Source organism: Eurytemora carolleeae, unplaced genomic scaffold, assembly GCF_000591075.1.
Source record: "Eurytemora carolleeae unplaced genomic scaffold, Eaff_2.0 scaffold416, whole genome shotgun sequence".
In the NCBI taxonomy this organism is placed as follows: domain Eukaryota; kingdom Metazoa; phylum Arthropoda; class Copepoda; order Calanoida; family Temoridae; genus Eurytemora; species Eurytemora carolleeae.
This window is the reverse complement of record NW_019396362.1, coordinates 126622-146323: the sequence shown is the minus strand read 5'-3', so window position 1 is coordinate 146323 and position 19702 is coordinate 126622. Positions and strand designations below refer to the sequence as shown.

At 32.7% G+C, this 19702-nt stretch overlaps 1 protein-coding gene across 1 annotated transcript in view; it reads left to right on the top strand.

Annotated features, from left to right (window-relative positions):
- The window catches only part of LOC111701737 (serine/threonine-protein kinase/endoribonuclease ire-1), a 58149-nt gene that overhangs the window by 16434 nt on the left and 22013 nt on the right, over positions 1-19702 (top strand). Inside the window, exons 15-23 of the mRNA XM_023473146.1 lie at positions 5-57; positions 2555-2619; positions 2913-3052; positions 12061-12146; positions 12963-13118; positions 13571-13621; positions 13881-14053; positions 16145-16251; positions 16538-16630. Of these exons, the coding sequence (XP_023328914.1) occupies positions 5-57; positions 2555-2619; positions 2913-3052; positions 12061-12146; positions 12963-13118; positions 13571-13621; positions 13881-14053; positions 16145-16251; positions 16538-16630 (924 nt within the window). The remainder of the gene's footprint in view (positions 1-4; positions 58-2554; positions 2620-2912; positions 3053-12060; positions 12147-12962; positions 13119-13570; positions 13622-13880; positions 14054-16144; positions 16252-16537; positions 16631-19702) is intronic.

Genomic DNA, 19702 nt, shown 5'->3' with positions numbered 1-19702 from the left:
TCAGGAGCTTAAACTGATTTTTCTTGTTCTCTTCTTTACAGTTATTTGGTTCATCAGGTATTATTTAAATACATTTTCTTGATAAAAAAAAATGAAAGTGAAATTTATACTCAACCTTTTTTGTGATCCAAAAATGATTCAAACCATAAATGTTTTATGGGATAGATCATATTCTTCAGCAACTAACCTTTATATTTATATGGCACAGTTTAACGCCTTAAAGGACCAGTAAGTGTAATTTTAATTGACCCTCCATGCAAAGCTGGCGATGCCCGAATTACAAGGTAACCCTAAAAGCTGTGTCTGATCAAGTATTAATTAGATATTAGTGTGGATAAATTTGAACAACTGATTATTTTCAATTGTGGTTTTTCTACTAAAGCGACTTGCGCATTTCTACTGCAGGAAAACATTTAGGAATATTCATAAGTAAACCCTTTTAACCCTAGAAACAAGACAATGTTTTCCACATCATTGATCAGAAAAAGGTTTTAAGGGTACCGTTGTGAATCCGGCCTTACGATCTTTGCATGAAGACTAATTTGAAATGACGCTTACAGTCCCTTTATGTTGGTATCAGAATTGTCTGAGCACTAAAATCTCTTGTTTCAAATCCAAAAGATTTGCTCTGAGATGGGTTCTGAGAATAGATATAAGATTCTGCAACTAAGCAATTAGATATAACGATAAATAGGTTTAAAGGAAATGTTCACTTTTTAGGTACAGTGTTAGGCGATTATATCAATACAATGAAGACGACTTCCTAGTTTCACTTTGACTTATATCAAGCTTTTAAACAGCAAGGATACACAAAAAAATTGAAACAATGAGAAACTCTTTATTAAAAATGCTTCTGTTTAATTTAGTGTAAACTTGTAATTCGAAAAAAGCTCGTCAAGAATTAAAACTTAAATAAAAAGTCGCCTTCATTATATTGATATAATCGCCTACCGCCGTACAAGAGCAAAATGTAGCTCATTTTTATTTGATCCACAGAATGCATTGTTGTGTCAGGTTTTAGTAAACTTATAATAACGTTTTAACAAAGTTATGTTTATTTGACACGGCAACTCTTTAAAAATTTTGAACATAAAACTTGGTTGAATTTCAATTTAGATTTTATGTATGAAAACTAAATTTTGAAAAATATTTTCGTTTTGCTACAGTGTGTCCCAAAAAACATGGGAATTTATTGACGAATTGGATATCGTCTTTGTTATGAATTAGCATTGTAATACCTAATTTCAAAAGCCATAATATAATTATGTCTGCTAGAGTTTAATTTATGAAAACGGTAAATGGCTGTAAAGATGTGTCAACAATGTCTCCGGAAGATGAACAGTGAATCTGTTTGTATACTGCAATTTTCTTGTTTTACTAAGTACAACCGTATGCAGTCAAAACATAAATAAACAATATGTGAACATAGCTCACGAAACTCTTACAGATTAAAGCTTTCTCAGTAGGTATCACTATACTAAATCAAAGAATTATTTGAAAAGACGATATCGAATTCGTTTTGAATTCCCATGTTTATTCGGACACCCTGTAGCTTTATAATTTCATTTATTTGGCTTATGAGAGTATAGGAGAAATATAACTATCTCTCAATCTAGTCTAGTTCGTCTTTTGTTCGATTGAAAACAACGTTTTTATCATGATTTGGTTTAGAATCCTATGCACTGAAAACATTAAAGCCAAAAGAAATTATTTGTCTACGGTCTAGGGTCAAAATCCAGATAATGTTTGTTTTAGTTCTATTTTACCCATTTTTTAAAAAATTGATATCATTCCCTTTAACTCATTTCTCTGCCTGACAAAAAAGGATGAAGATATTGTTCATTATTCATATTCTTTATTCATATTCATATTCATATTTATATTCAAGTTGAAACTATACTGCATCTTGTATTCACTCAACATTCTTAAAGTTCAGTCATTAAATCATACTTCTCATGGTTTTGATATTTTCAACAAAAAGATCTGTTTTTTAAGGCAAGCCCGGATTTAGAGATGGGCATGTTTTCGTTAACGAACGAAATATTTTGTGAACGACAGTGCTAACGAATTAGCTTTATTCAGTTTCACTCAACAAAAATAATAGTAAAATCAGAACTAGAGGAGCTACGAGGTCACAAAGTTGTACCGTTGTACCAGAACTGGAAACTCTCTAATTAGATACTCAATATTCACTGTCGACACTTTTAAATTTCTACTTAATCCTCTCTTTTGGATATTCATGCTGGGCTTCGACCAATGAGAGTTCTCTCATTGGTGTCGCGCAACATTTCCTGGCTTCTGATTGGCTGTTCGGTTTCTGCAAATGACACTCTGATTGGTTGAATTTTGGAAACTTTTTTGGATATCATATAAAATTTAATTAATCTGCAGATCAACAAAAAGATGAGAGAAGCATTGATCTCGATATCCTCAATACTAGAGTTTCCAGCTCAGAACCAATACTTTCTTGTTCTATCTGACTTATCTGTTAACGGAGAAGAAACTCATTTCTGGAGGAAAATTAGAAAAGTGTAAAATATGAAGTTTTTGTCAGGTTTGTGAAATATCAGTTCAAGGTCTGGGAGAGGATGGGAACACACAGCAACTCAGCCTCTCAGGGTAACTTTTTAGACTTTTATTTTTTTTAATCCATCCTTATTCCTTATCCCTTTTCCCTCTTTGTTGGTCTTGATTTTTCTAGATAAAGACTTGAAATATTTACACTTAATTCAAGTTACCCTCCATTCTAAGAAGGCAATGTCCGATTCACAACGGTACCCTGAAAGGATTTGTCTGATCAAGTATGATTTAGATATCAATGTTTATAATTTTTCAATTGTCTTTAAATGGAGGGTCACATGAAATTACGCTTACAGTCCTTTTAACATAAATTTTTATGGTTGAATTTTCAGGTTCGGTTAACAGTCATAGCAATTATGAGATAACAGCTAACCCTGTTGAGCTGGCTACCGGAGAGATTAGGGTTGGGAACCTAACCTTCCATCCTGATATAGTTCTTGGGAAAGGGTGCGAGGGAACATTCGTGTATAAGGTAGGAACTTATTCATATTGGGACTGGGAGTCTCAAAGCTAGGATCAGCGGGTGATCGGAGAAAATAACAAAAAATTTTAGAGATTGAATCAGAATCAACCTTGAATCAAAATTGATCTTGGATCAAATACTGATTTAGGAGCTAAATCAACTGATTCAGGATAAAACATTTATCAAAGATTAAACACTGATCCAGGATCTAAAACAACTGATTCAGGAGTAAGCATTGATCCAGGATCAAACACTGATCTTGCACTGGATATTACATATACCAAACGCTGTATAATAGTAATAATAAAAATAATAATAATAATGATAAAAATGAAATTAATAATACTAGCTAAAATCCGATCTGTTGGCTTTAAGACTTTCTATATCGCAGCTCCCACATAAATTTATTAAAGTTCCGTTGTATTTAAACTGAAGTTGAACTAGGTTAGGATTATAAACAATTATTTTCATATTTGCTTTTTCTTTTAATTGAAAATATCTCAAGAGTTTTTAATTTATAATTTGTTTTGTCTATGAAGATCAGTTATTACAGTTTAAGATATAACATTATTTAAAATCATTAATAAACATGCAATACTTTTTTGTAAACTAATCTCATTCTCTGGTGGCTTGTTAGTGTTATTTAACTTTTTCAGGGTCAAGGAAGCCCTTCTTAAAATTTTGAGGGGAAAACATATTTTTTATTTACCATTTTACTGGCTTTACTTTTTCTTTAACGCATTTTATACTAATGAAGATATAATCTTTAATAGCCGTATAGGTATATATATATATATAAAGTTGTAATCTCTGTTTGTTTGTATGTCTGATCATAACTCATGAACCCCTTGACTAGTTTAATTGGGGAACTCAGGAGAACCACGGGAATGTAGCTTGGTTTTGAGATTCTAAACGGAGTGGGTCCACTTTTATAGGAAGAAATAGCTAAAATCGTAATTTACGACCAAGCGCGGGTAAACGACGGGATTAATTTTAAATACCCTAGGCAACGCTGGGTTTCCAATCTATTACTCTGTAAGTGTATGCATTGACGCAATTACAAGAGGTTTGTTGGAAAGGATCAACCTTAAGTTGTTCGTTTAATAGTTTCAACAATTCAGTTTATGGGAAATTAGAAATAAGGAAAGGGGGGAGGATGAGCGGCAAATCTTCACTGAATATTTATTTATTTATCTTCCTGAGAGTTAAAAGAATGACCACTGACCAGAAGTCATCACTTTGTGTTGTGAATCTCAGGATTAACCATTGATCTTCATTTTATGCAGATCTACGGATTAATTTATTAATCCTCAAATTTATAAACATTGATCTTCATTTTATGCAAATCTACGGATTAATTTATTAATCCTCAAATTTATAAACATTGATCTTCATTTTATCCAAATCTACGGATTAATTTATTAATCTTCAAATTTATAAACATTGATCTTCATTTTATGCAAATCTACGGATTAATTTATTAATCCTCCAATTTAGAAGTGCTCACACTTAATATCAGATAAAGAGTTCAAGATTAACTAGACTCAAAACATAATTTTCAACCTCTAAAGTCAAAACTTTTGTGTGGTAACTCTCGATAACTTTAATTAAGGTACCAAGATTTATAAGTGCCCACATTGGATAACAAGATCAATGTTTAGGATTACCAATATCCACACAAAAGCTACTATCTCCGTTTCTTTAAACCTAGCTGCTTGACCTTCTGGCCTCCGGACTATTTGTGATAAACACTCAATCTTTTTGGCAAACTGTCCCAATATTTCATATAAAGCATTTAGGAAGGATGTTTATTAGATTTATGAGTAGGGGCCGAGGGCAGTATATATATATATATAGGGTTATACCCCCCTCTCCCCCCCCCCCTCCCCGCTGCTGCGAAATTTCTTTCTAACCACAGTAAACTTTAACTTTTGGCAAAATGATTATATAGTTTTTAGAAAAAGATATACACATAGGAAAACTTGTAATTTGAAGTGTCATCCTCTAATATTCCTTTATATTTTAAAATCACGATCTCCTGTCAGAGAGATATGGAGGGGGGTAGGGATTCTGGAAATATGCCCCCCCCCCCTTTCATAATTGAAATCTGTGACGCAATGATTAAATGACATAAAAACCTGAAAGTTAATAATCAAATGAGAATTAAATGACGTGAAAACCTGAAAGTTAATGATCAAATGAGAATTTAATGACATGAAAACCTGGAACTCAATGATTAAATGAGAATTAAATGACCTGAAAACCTGGAACTCAATGATTAAATGAGAATTAAATGACCTGAAAACCTGGAACTCAATAATTAAAGAGAATTAAATGACATGAAAACCTGGAACTCAATGATTAAATGGGAATTAAATGACCTGAAAACCTGGAACTCAATAATTAAAGAGAATTAAATGACCTGAAAACCTTGAACTCAATGATTAAATGAGAATTAAATGACCTGAAAACCTGAAAGTCACAAATGATTAAATGAGAATTAAATGACATGAAAACCTGAAAGTCACAAATGATTAAATGAGAATTAAATGACATGAAAACCTGAAAGTCACAAATGATTAAATGAGAATTAAATGACATGAAAACCTGAAAGTCTATGATTAGATAAGAATTAAATGGAATTAAAACCTAGAACTTAATAATTAATAATATCTAAAAGTTACTTAGTTTTGCGTAAAATATATTCTAGTTAAATCAAATAAAACTATAAAAGGATGAGCCTTGTAACCAAATGATAAAAGAACTCAAGAAACCCCATGAAATTTGTTCAGTCCTATCAAAAGAGTTCTGGGGATACCCTGTTCTAAACCCAAGCTTGCCCTTTCTACCAAATTAGTTGTTAATTTCTTTTACATCAGCAGATCTCTAACTTTTTCCAATGACACCTTATTGTCAAAGCTAGAAAACTAAATAAACTTTTAAGGGACCGTTCACTTATTTGGTTAATTTCATGGTAAATTAAGCAGCCTATTCGCTGTTAATTGGTATTAGTCTTACTTTTCAAAGAAAACTGTGGTCGCAGTAAAAGCCGATTTTTTATACTAGACGTTTAAAAAAACATCCGTCCAAAAAAATTTAAATTTATCATACTTCAATGCCATTATGCATTATCTATTATAAATATGAAAACTTTTGAATTTTGAGTTAGCAATAAATTTACGTTTTTCGTATTAAAACATTTAAAATGTATACACAAAGACGACGCTTGACAATCAATAAATCATTACGCAATTTCGGTTCAAAGATTTAACTCCGTGTTCGTTGTAAGTAAAATATACATCTTACTTGCAATGATGCATTTATGAGTAATCCAAAATAGTTTATTTTTAAACCTTTCGGAGAGGGATGGGAGAACCGCTCTTTATTCGGTTCTCTCCACACATACATAGCTTCTGTTAGTTCTCCAACCGATATCTGTTATTGCCAGAAAGGTTAAAAATCCTAGATTCCCCCCCCCCTACCCCCTCGGATGATGACACCCCTCAATCAGTTGTCTAATTTATTATCAACTTTGAACTACCCAAATATAATTTAAAATCCCGTTCCCGTATGAGCGCAACCTTTCATTTTTCATGCCGCGTTCTATTTGCAGCATTTTACAGAGAAGCGATACAAAATGTTCTATGCGCTAAAAAAAATGTTATGGAAGAAAAAGAAAGTATAAAAAAATATCGATTAGATATTACAGTTTAATTTTATAATCGAAATTTTTTTAATCAATGACATCGATAAAATAACATCATAAATGGGACACTCCCTTTGCGCTCGAATTCTGAACGAAAAAACGGCTTTTTCTCCGGCCACAGTTGTCTTTGAAAAGTAAGACCAATTCTACTTAATAGCTAATAAGCTATTTAGTTTACCCCGAAATTACCCAAATAAGTTAACGGTCCTTTTAAGAAATCCAAATCATATTTCAAATCATGAAATTTGACAATTTTCAGATATTTCTTGTTTTTTTCTCGTTTTTTTTTCTCCAGAATTTCTGGCAGCTTATTTTTATCATTTTACTTAGTGTTTAGGATTAGAACCGGAAAACAATATTTTTACTTAACATATTTGCATTGATTTCAAGCTTTTGCAAATAAATTTTCTTCAATTAAACTTCCTGGATTTGAGAAAATGGTGAATATATGTATTCGTATATTTTCTTTTTTATTGTTGTTTTCCAATGCAAGCTCTACTGCTTCCTGCAACCGATGCCATTTCTCATCCGGAGCCAATATTCTTTCAAATATTTTATTCAGATTTAAATTTTCTATTACTCGATTAACTCCTGGTTCAAATCTGTTGTTGGATCAATGTCCATTCGGTTGGAAATTCAATATAATATTAAAGGGACTGTCAGCATAATATTCGGTTGGAAAGTTAATATAATATTAAAGGGACTGTCAGCATAATATTCGGTTGGAAAGTTAATATAATATTAAAGGGACTGTCAGCATAATATTCGGTTGGAAAGTTAATATAATATTAAAGGGACTGTCAGCATAATATTCGGTTGGAAAGTTAATATAATATTAAAGGGACTGTCAGCATAATATTCGGTTGGAAATTTAATATAATATTAAAGGGACTGTCAGCATAATTTCAAGTGATGCTCACAAGACACAACGGGGCCCTTAACAGTTTTGTCTGCTCAAGTATGATTTTAATATTAATGTTTATAGTTTTAAAAATTGACTGTTTTCAATTGTGGTTTCTCTACAAAAGTAACTTCTACCGTAGGAAAACATTTAAGAATTATCAGAATTAAACACATTTAAAGGGAGTGACCGGCTATGTAAGGTAGTTGAACTGAGTATGCAGTGTTGTGGAAAGTTTCTTTCGGATTCATTTGAGACATATTAAACGTTTTTAAGATCTGTAAATCCTGAGTTTGAGCGCAAATTCGATGCTCAAAACTTCTACTTTGGGGGTGGATACGTTTTTAGAATTAGTTTTTTTAGATTATTAAATAATGTCGACATAAAATATAAAAAAAGTTCTACAATAAACTACAGACGTCATGAAAAGGAACATGTTGAGAAAATAAAAATAATCTTATCATCGAAAATAAGTAATCTTGTTCAATTATCGGTTTCTATTATCTCATTATTCTGGTTTCTCATTATTCACAAAGATGCTCGTAGATTTTCTAGAATTATTATTGAAAAGACGATATTTGAAGAATTTGAAGAAATCTGCGAATAAATACAAAGAAAATTAGAAATTCAATATAATAATGAAAACGAAATAATCGATTTTAGCATTGATTTATTGACAAATTTCTTTTGAGAAATATGTTCCTATAAATCTAATTAGACAACTGTATAATTTTTATTTTTTACTTTATTTTTCGTTGTTGTTATGTAATAATTTAATAAAACTAATTCTGTAAACGTATCCACCCCCAAAGTAGGAGTTTTGAACGTCGAATTTGCGCTCAAACTCAGGATTTACATATCTTTAAAAAGTTTAATATGCCTCAAATGAATCCGAAAGAAGTTTTCCACAACACTGCATACTCAGTTCAACTACCTTACATAGCCGGTCACTCCCTTTAAACGTGACAATATTCTCCAGATTATTAAATAGCATAATGTTTGAAGCAGTGTTTCGGATCCATATCATTTTGATTTGGATCCGGATCCGCGGATCCGCATCCGTGTTCATGGATCCGGATCCCGCTCTTGATACGGATCCGGATCCGGATCCGAGGTAACTTTTGATTCTGTGAATCGGATTTTCCCTTTTAAATGTTATGCAAGGTTATAATTTATAAACTATATTTATTATTTTAAAAATGTCGTCATTAATTTACTATTATATAAATGTAAACATTAAATTATTAAAGATAATTTTGAAAAATTTTCGTCATGTAAAATGTAAATAATACATTCACGAACCATTTTGATTTATTTATTCCATGGTTTTGGTTAATTTTTGACGCTACCCGGATCCATATCGGATCCGCATCCTGATACGGATCCGGATCCGTATCCGACCAAATGATACGGATCCGACCGGATCCGGATCCGGATCCGTAACACTGGTTTGAAGGGTACCGTTGTGAATCTCACTTGTCAACTTTTTACGGAGGGTTACTTTAAATTGCGCTTACAGTCTCTTTAACATAATTAAACTAAGTACTTTAATAATGCCTATCCCATAAACTAAAATCAATATTGTTAAGTTCTCAATTTTTTCTTTACCGTTCTTCTCCGAATGAGAAGAACAATTTTTATGGTGTTGAAAATCCTGGGTTTTTTCTGGATTCTTTCTTTCTTTCTATTACTGTCTTTTGAGATGGAAGCTTCTCCTTCATTACACAACAGAGATGTATATAATCCCTTACATTTCCTCTCACATTTATTCTCAAGAGCAGGGAGTTCAATACCGTTTTTTTTAAATCAAGGCCATAAAAGACAGTTTTTTTTTAATCCATAAGGTTTTATCATGCATACTTTAGTTTATACAACCNTTGAGGGGGTGGATTCTTAAAAACATATCATTATGTGAGAACAAAAAAGAAGTAAGTAATAAATATATCATAATATAAATTCAAAATAAATTCTATTAATAAGAGACCAAAGAACAGTTTTTTCTGGTCTAAAGATCAGAAGAATCAGAAGGCGTATGTGATAAATTAAAGTCATAATTTGATCTTAAAAAACTCTCTTTTAATTGGGCATATTTTTCCAATTGCAGGAAAAATAAGTCCCAAAACAGGGTTATTAAATCAAGATTCATTAAAAAATAACTATTACACCTTATAATTAGTTTTGTTCTACTGGGCTTGGATTGTAAGATATTTACGCTTGAAAAAGATAACTTCGGTGTTAGAAATGGCCAAATCACGTTTTGGAGCCAACGTCCAGTCCTCTGAATTGTAACCTAGGCGGAAACCTTAGTTATCGATCAGGAAGTTTTGTTTAATATCAAACATTTTTCTCCCGATCAAATATCCTCAGACTCACCAGATGTTACCAGGTCTAAACTTTTCTACTTTTCTTAGTTTTAGGATTTTTCTTAAACTTATGGCTTGGAAAATATCTTGATTCCTGGTTCTGTTAGAGAATATCTAGATATCCTACTCCTGGTTATATAAGAGAAGATCTACATATCCTACTCCTGGTTCTATTAGAGATGATCTAGATATCCTACTCCTGGTTCTATTAGAGAATATCTAGATATCCTACTCATGGTTCGATTAGAGAATATCTTGATATCCTACTCCTGGTTCTATAAGAGAATATCTAGATAACCTACTCCTGGTCTTGATATCTTACTCCTGGTTCTATTAGAGAAGATCTAGATGTCCTTCTCCCGGTCCTATTAGAGAATATCTTGATATCCTACTCCTGGTCTTGATATCTTACTCCTGGTTCTATTAGAGAAGATCTAGATGTCCTTCTCCCGGTCCTATTAGAGAATATCTTGATATCCTACTCCTGGTCCTATTAGAGAATATCTTGATATCCTACTCCTGGTCCTATTAGAGAATATCTTGATATCCTACTCCTGGTTCTATTAGAGAATATCTAGATAACCTACTCCTGGTCTTGATATCCTACTCCTGGTCCTATTAGAGAATATCTAGATATCCTACTCCTGGTTCTAGAGAAAATCTAGATATCCTAATCCTGGTTCTGTAAGAGAAAATCTAGATATCCAACTTCTTGTTCTATTAGAGATATCTAGATATCCTAATACTGGTTCTATTAGAGAATATCTTGATATCCTACTCCTGGTTCTATAAGAGAAAATCTAGATATCCAACTTCTGGTTCTATTAGAGATATCTAGATATCATAATCCTGGTTCTATTAGAGATATCTAGATATCCTAATCCTAGTTCTATTAGAGAAGATTTAGATATCTTTCTCCTGGTTCTATTAGAGATATCTAGATATCCTACTCCTGGTTCAATTAGAGAAAATCTAGATATCCAACTTCTGGTTCTATTAGAGACATCTAGATATCCTAATCCTGGTTCTATTAGAGAAGATCTAGAAATCCACCTCCTGGTTCTATTAGAGAATATTAGAGCAGATGAGTTCTACATATCTCTATGTACCCTGAAGGTTTATGTTGAGGTTTATGTGGCTGTAAATGTTAGTTTTACTGCACCTTACTCTTGATTTGGCTTCTTTCCAGGAACTTATTTGATTAATATATCAAGGACATTACTTAACTCGGCCTGCATTTGAAATCTTACATCCTATAAAACAGGCCTTTGGAAGAATCTTCAGGGGATTTGTGAAATTTATTAAACGTTTTAAAATCCTTTATTTGCTATTGGATATTTATTATGGTGAACCATCATTTCTTGGCCGTGTTGAAACTTTTTTCATTCTCTCGTGAATTTAACTTTTATTAAAATTATACATAGTAAATGCAACAATATGAAAAATGAAAAATATATCTTAACAATGATTTCCATATTGTTATCCACGTATACAAATGCCATCTTTAAGCCAAAGCTAATTAATTTTTTACCGCGTCAGTCTCCATTTAGAATTCAGGACGGTTAAATATTGAGTTCATAACATAAAAAAGTCCAATTGCTAAAGGCGCTTTACGCTGCTCTTTCTAAAAAACTATTTTCCCTTAAAAGATATTTTCATTGCAACCGCTTGTATTTTCTTATATTATGAAAAAATACTTTTTAAACCATCTCAGATTTTTCAACAAATTAAAAACAAAACTTTTTAAGAACAAACTTTTAAAATTTTGATAAAATTAATTTACTTTTGAAACAAAGAATCTAGATATTTAATGCTGTTGACTGTTGACTGTTGACTGTTGACTGTTGACTGTTGACTGTTGACTGTTGACTGTTGACTGTTGACTGTTGACTGTTGACTGTTGAATGTTGACTGTTGACTGTTGACTGTTGACAGCTGACGGTTGACTGTTGACTGTAGACTGCTGACTGCTGACTGTTGGCTGTTGACTGTTGCTTGTTGACGACTGTTGACTGTTGCTGTTAACTGTTAACTGTTGACTGTTTAGGGAAGTTTTGATGGACGTGATGTAGCTGTTAAACGAGTGCTAGCTGCTTGCTTCTCTATAGCAGATAGAGAAGTTGACCTACTCAGGTTAAAAATGTTTTATCTAATGTCTTATCTCTTACTTCTATGATGCCTTAATCCTATTCTTGTATTTCGTCTTAATTTCTCTCATGTCCAATATCTTAACCATTCTCTTGTCTAATGATTAACTTTTCTTGTGTCCAATATCTTAACCTTTCTTATGTCTAAAATCTTAACCTTTCTTATATCTTAACATTCCTCGTCTAATGCTTAACTTTACTCTTGTCTAATGTCTGAACCTCTCTCTTGTTTTTTGTTTTAACTATACTCTTGTCTAATGCTTTAACTTTACTCTTGTATAATGTCTCAACCTCTCTCTTGTCTATTGTCTTAACCTTTCTACTGTCTAATGTTTCAACCTGTTTCTTGTTTAATTTCTTAATTTCTCTCTTTTTTTGTTTTATGTAATATGTTTTCAAGATTCATTATTATTTCCCTTGTAACCTTTCTCTTGTCTATAACATTGTTTACTTGCTCAAGTATTAAGTTTAAACCAGAGAATTCAAATAGTTGCAAATTTGAAATTCGAATTCTATAACTGGGAGTACCAGAGTTGGGAACTTTTGAGTTGGATGCTCATAATTCCGATCGCTTGATCTCGATATCCACTATGGGCACTTTATTTATTTATTGTATTTATATAATCGCTTACATAACTTAAAAAAGGTTGTTAGCAATCAAAACTTCAATTAAAAAGGTGGTCTTTATTGTATTTATATAATCGCCTACGTAACATAAAAAGGTTTTTAACAATCAAAACTTCAATAAAAAGGTCGTCTTCATTGTATTTATATAATCGCCTACCACTGTACACATGTTCAGGGAGAGTGATGAGCATCCTAATGTAATCCGTTACTTCTGTATGGAACAATGCCGCCAGTTCCGTTATATAGCTTTGGAACTATGCGCGGCAACTCTTCAGGAGTATATTGAGGGGAAATACAGAACAGATGTCTTGGATATAACTTCAGTATTCAGGTTAACATTGGCACTAGGGACTGTTATTGTAATTGGAAATTACATTCCATCAAAAAATAAAAATAAGGGGCATGCTAAATTCACAGTGGTACCTTTTAAAAATGGATAATTCAGCAGAAAATCGTAAGTCACTTTTGAATAGAAACCACAATTCAAAAAGGTTTTTTCTTACAAAGAGAAAAATATGGATATCTCAATCATTCTTGATCAGACAAAGCATTTAAGGTTAACCATGTGAATCGGACATGCCACTCTCTATAGTTTTAAAGTAACTTAAAATTATGTCGACTAATGTTAAACAAAATCTTTAAATATTCCTTATAAAAATAAAACCTCATTATTACATCGAGCCAAAGTTTGAAAAATGAAATCCTCAATCATTTCGCTAAGTTCATCCACCACTAAACATAGAAATATAAATCAACAATTTTTAAAGAAAAATACATTTTTAGGCAATCCGTTCAAGGACTGGCACATCTTCATGGACTTGATATAGCACACAGGAATGGATTAACTTTCACTTTTCTTTGAGTAAAACATTAAAAAGATAAAAGGACAAAATCTTTATAAATTCATGCATAGTTAGTTAATTTTACGAGACGCAGTTACAAAAGTCAATATATGTTGGACGTAAATTTGTTTTATGTTTGTCATAATATGATAAGAAAAATTTAATGGACATTTCAATTTTTATGATGCAATTTAATTTCCTTAAAAACTTCATAATTCGCAACTTAATCTGCAATGAAACCATGTTTCTAGGGACATAAAGCCTCAAAATGTTCTTATCTCCCTGCCAGGACGGAGGGGAGAAGTTCGAGCCATGATTTCAGATTTTGGTTTATGTAAGAAGTTAAAGTTGGGACGGATGTCCTTCTCCCAGAGGTCTGGTATTGCAGGGACGGAGGGTTGGATAGCTCCGGAGATGTTGTTGGGTAGGAATATTTTTATTTAACTAGGGGGCTTAGTTCAAGGTGGAATTTTAGTCAATTATAAAGGGAGGGACTCGAGGGACCTAAAGGATGGGTTTTTGAGGGTAAGCACGGATTATAGAAAAACAAATTATGGTTTATTTATTCTTTTTCTGTTGTACAATTAGTGCTGTAAATCGTTTTTGAATAATATATTTTCTCTCGGGGTCCAAAGGAATTGAGTTTTTGCCACAAATGCCAATTTTATAATACCTAAATCTCAAAAACCAGATGTTGCATACCTTTCATATTTCAAGCTTACATATTTCAAACTTACATTGTTTGATCCACCAGAATTCATATTTTAAAATACCTACGGTCTACGACATTTGGTTTTAAAGAAATTGGGATTTAAAAATCCGAGTTTGTGGCAAAGACTCAATTCCTTTGACCAAGTGTAAGAAACGTAATTTTTAAAAAAATGTATTTTCTTTTCGTACACTTTGTCAAATTTAGAGAAAATTTTTGCAAAAGAACGCTCCGTGTTTAAACAATAATTTTAAAAAAGAAAACTTTAAGCAAATACAGTTTTGAAGTGTGGAAAGTTTTATCAACAGTTTTTTTTTAAAAAGGGGAATAAATATTTAAATTATTTAGCTGTTATTTACATTAATGATTAAGCAAAATTTTGTGAATTATTAAATCATTCTTTTAATTGCGTCTAATACTTTTCATTATCAAGCATTTTAGTTTTTCCGTGGATTTAATTTATTTTGCTAAGACGATGTTTCAATACTTTTCAGAAAAGGATGATCCCTATAAAGTAAATCTAATTATTCTTATTTTACTTTTGATTTAAAACGATCATTTTAAAGTGTTCATGAAGATTTAAAGGGACTGAGCCGGCGATTAACAAAATTCAAGAAAATACGACTCAGGTCTAAGCTGTCGTTGGGCCTTTTTTACGGCTTGAGCTTTCGGATTCAAGCTGCATCTTATTTTACACAGAGTTTAGTTTAAAAAAACCGGTTTAATATTCTATTTAGCGGATTTTCATGGCAGTAATTTGCGCATTCCGGGTTTTTATGAGAACAAGACTCAACATCGAGCCTTATTCTCCACTAAATCCAACCAAGGCCGGTTTTATTTTCATAGGGCCTAACTCCTTAAGTCGAGCCTAAGATCTCGCAGCTGTCAATCACATGACACAAGCTGTCGTGAGAGTTGAGTCTAAGATTTGGTCTTAAAGCTGGGTTTAAGGAATTACGACCATAGCCGAAGCTTTTAAATCTTGGGCTCAGGTAAGCGTTATTTCAAGTGACCCTCCATACAAAGATGTGAATGCCGGAATGTTGTGGGACTTATCCCCATTATATAATCTACAAAAAAATCGTTTAATTGTTTAACACTTTGTTTGCAAGTTGCGTTAAATTTTAAAAATATTAATATTCAGTTTACAAAATTAACAGAAAAGAAATATTTTCTTTCTTATATTTTGAAACTGTTTATAATGTCGAGTTACACATGTAGCGTATCAGCTGTGCACAGAGCGGTCACCGCATTTTAGAGGGATTAGTAGGTTTCAAGATATTTAAACAAAAATCTCTCTTTACTCGATGAACAGTCAAAGATTTCAAGGGTACCGTTGTAAATCTGACATTGCCCTCTTTGCATGGAGTTTTACTTTTAATTACGCTTACAGTCCCTTTAATCATCTGGTTTAACCCAACTTTTCCTCTGTTTTCAAAGAAAACTTCAGTTACAGAACTCAACTTATCTACACTCCACCTTTCACACTTTAAACATCCAATTTACACGATAAATGTGTAATCTTGTTGAAATTAACTTGAGGACTCCATTTATAAATCTTGAATTATGTTAGTTAAATTAGAAAAATTTCAATATCGTCATAAATAGGTTGACTTCGAACAAGTTCCAAACCGCTAGTTGGCCCATTTTCAACACTAAATGATAGAAATGGAGCATATACTTGGATGAATTTTTTAATATTGCAACTCAATCTCTATTGTTCTGACTTCACTCAACTGAAATATATTAAGATTTAAAGTTGAAATTGCTTAAAACTTCGTAACGAAAGGGTTAATTTGAATTCAGGGAATCGGAGTACAACATGTCTAGTTGATATATTCTCTCTGGGTTGTGTTTACTACTATATGCTGACAGCAGGGAAACATCCGTTTGGAGACAATTTCCATAGACAGGTAGTTCACTCCCTTTTAGTGTACTCTTATGTAATGTACATTGTACAATTACTTTTCTACCTACCTACCTACCTACCTACCTACCTACCTCCATACCTACCTACCTACCTACCTACCTACCTACCTACCTACCTACCTACCATACCTACCTACCTACCTACCTACCTACCTCCATACCTACCTACCTACCTACCTACCTACCTACCTACCTACCTACCTACCTACCTACCTACCTACCTACCTACCTACCTACCTACCTACCTTTCTAATATACTATATTATTAAGGCGAATATTCTGTCTGGAAGGTTTGATATCTCTATGTTGAGAAGAGGGGAGGAGAAGAATGAGACTAAACTGTCTTTACTAGGAACTGTTCTTGTCAGATAATTTGGGGATTCGGATATTGAACCTGCTGGGGGTAGACGGGGGGATTATAGGGGATTCTATAACAATTCCATATCTGGATTATAGGGGATTCTTCAACAATTCTTCATCCTGATCTAGGGAGCCGGGTGGTTAGCGCCATTTTTAACAATTCTTCATCCGGAATTAGCGAGGGAAACAAAAAGGGCATTTTTTAACAATTCTTCATCCTGAGCCCGCGATTTAAAAGCTTCGGCTCGAGTCGTAATTCCTTAAACCCAACTTTAAGACCCAATCTTCGTGTCTTGTTCTCATAAAAACTGGGAATGCGCCAATTCCTACCATGCAAATCCGCCTAAGAGAATATTAAACCGGTTTTTTGAATTCAACTCGGTGGAAAATAAGATGCAGCTTTAATCCGAAAGCTCAAGTCGTAAATAAGGTCCAACGGCAGCTTAGACCTGAGCCGTATTTCCCCGAATTTTTTTAAATCGCGGGCTCGGAATTAGTAAGGGTGTTCTTATTATCTTTATCTTAATCCATGTTTAATTAAACTTGAAGACTCTGCAACTGCAAACCTGTTTCTAAAGAATCTATTTCATTCACTTTGCTTTAAGGATTTCGTGATGTTTTCAAGTTTGATTATCCTAGTTAATAACCTTGCTCAGCTTTTTCTATTTTCCTCAAGCTTTGCAGCTGCTCCCCCCCCCCCCCCCAATACTTTTTTTAACCTAAATCTTTTGTTTTTACTAAATGATGGGCTATTTAAATAATTCAAAACTATTTAATGCATCAGTTTTCTGAAGATTAAAATTTTTATTTCCTTTTTGTAGATTTGAATATTTTGTGTCTGATTATATTTGACCTTTATTTGTATCGACTTAACAATTTATACTTCTGTAGGTGCATATATTTCTACATAGTTATGTAGGTTTGAATTATTCTATTTCTAATATTAACAGTTCTACAAGTTCCGTAGAATAATTCTATTTAAGTTGATTTGAACAATTCTGTGTCTGTAGATGGGTAATGTGTAATGGGTATGCCTCTACGTATTTTTTATAGATCTGAATAATTTTATTTCTAAAAATTTAAACACTTATATTTGTGTGGATTTTATTTATTCTGTGTGTGTTCCGGACGGGTTGAAGATAGATTTACTGCAGATATTTACTCAACTCATATTTCTCTGGTTTTACCGTGTTTTTATACACTGCACACTGTACAATAAACATTGTACACTGTACACTGCACACTGTACAAAATACACTGCACACTGTACAACATACACTGCACACTGTACAATATACACGCACACTGCACATTGTACACTTCACTCTGTATACACTCTTAACTGCACACTGCAAACTGCTTACTATACACTGCACACTGTATGCTGAACACTGAACACTGCATACTGTATGCTGCACACTTCAGACAGCACACTTGACACTGTATACTGTACACTGTACACTACGAACTGCACACTGCACAGTCTAAAGTACATACTGCACACTGCAAACTGCACACTATACATTTCATACTGTACATACTGAAAGACTCCTAATGAAGCTGTACTTAAAATTTCATGTAATTCTGTCGATAGGGGAGCTGGACGGTAGTAATGGGTTAACACAAGAGCATCGTCAAAAAAAGCCATTCCCGGGGCCCGGGTTTCCTGAATCGGTTAAGACAATTTCGTAGTTTTTTCAACTTTTCGGTTCAAAATATTATTTCCTATGATTAGTCTCATACTATACTAATTCTTCCATTAATATCTGCACTTTACACTGAGAAGCTGGGATTTGAAAAGTTACTTTACAAAAATTGCTTTGTAACAACATCAAATATACCTAATTATTACGTTAATGTTGTCTTCCTATTCCACAGTTCTCACTGTAAACTAATTATAGACCCCAAAAAGGAAACTTGGGAGTTCTCTCTTTAATTTCCGCTTTAATCACTGTATAGTGTATACTAAACATTTAACCATATATTATTTTGGCAGCAAAGCCAAAAACTTTAGCAGCATGTTCAATTTTCAAATTTTAATAAAATTAGCTCAGGTTACCCACTATGGATGAAATATCAGAGACGACTGTACGGAATTGAAAAAAGAATGAATCATTTTAAAAAATTATAAAAGGCCTATTTAAAAATTTACATGCAGAAAATACTAGGTTTTTCGAGTATTAAGTGCATATTTTGTCGTTAAAGCTTGGAGATAATCCAATATGATATGGGACACTGTATGTTAAGAGTTTCAGGTCGTCTTTACAGTCTCATCCTTTGTTTGTAACCCTGTATATATTGAGAATGAAGACAGTGGGTGGGGGCACTGATAGAATCTAGTTGTATTAATGGAATTAATGAACTAAGAAAAATTATGGGATAAGAATAAATATTCTATGAAATTCTGTTAGAAATGGGGAAGGAGAGAAGGCCTATTTTTCTTTTTTCTTAAATACTGTTGAAGCAGTGCACTCCTTTAATACTGTCCGACTCGCTGACTTAACAAAAATGCCAATTTTCATGTGATTTGGGAATCAGGCGCCCCCAGCCAACCTCCTTTTAACACAGAAGAAAACATTTTTATCTATATTCACTCATGTGTGTCCGGGGGTTGTTATGGGCAAAAAAAATTTCAACGGGCAACGCCGGGCCCTTCAGCTAGTATCTAACAAAACGAGACGACTATAATTATTATTTACAACATCTTTACAGAGAGAAGTCAATTTCAAACCTTATCGTAAATCTATGTATACCATTTTTATCTAATATTCGGAGAAAAAAAGCGTTTTTGTTTTAAGCATTATCTAGGGTAAATGTTATTTTTTATTTACAATGATATAAAAACGATGTTTTTATTGGAAGAAGTAAAAACGCCTTTTCAAATAAAAAAAAAATAAAATGTTGTGGAATAAATATCTTAAGTTGACAGTACTTTATTTTCTTCTTAAAATAAAACAATATGAATAAAAAGAAAATTTTTCATCCTGCGGCAAATTTATTCCAGCTTATTTTCATACATTTATTCTACAATTCTGTTCCTTTAATCATAAGCTGAGAGAATGGGGCACAATGGGG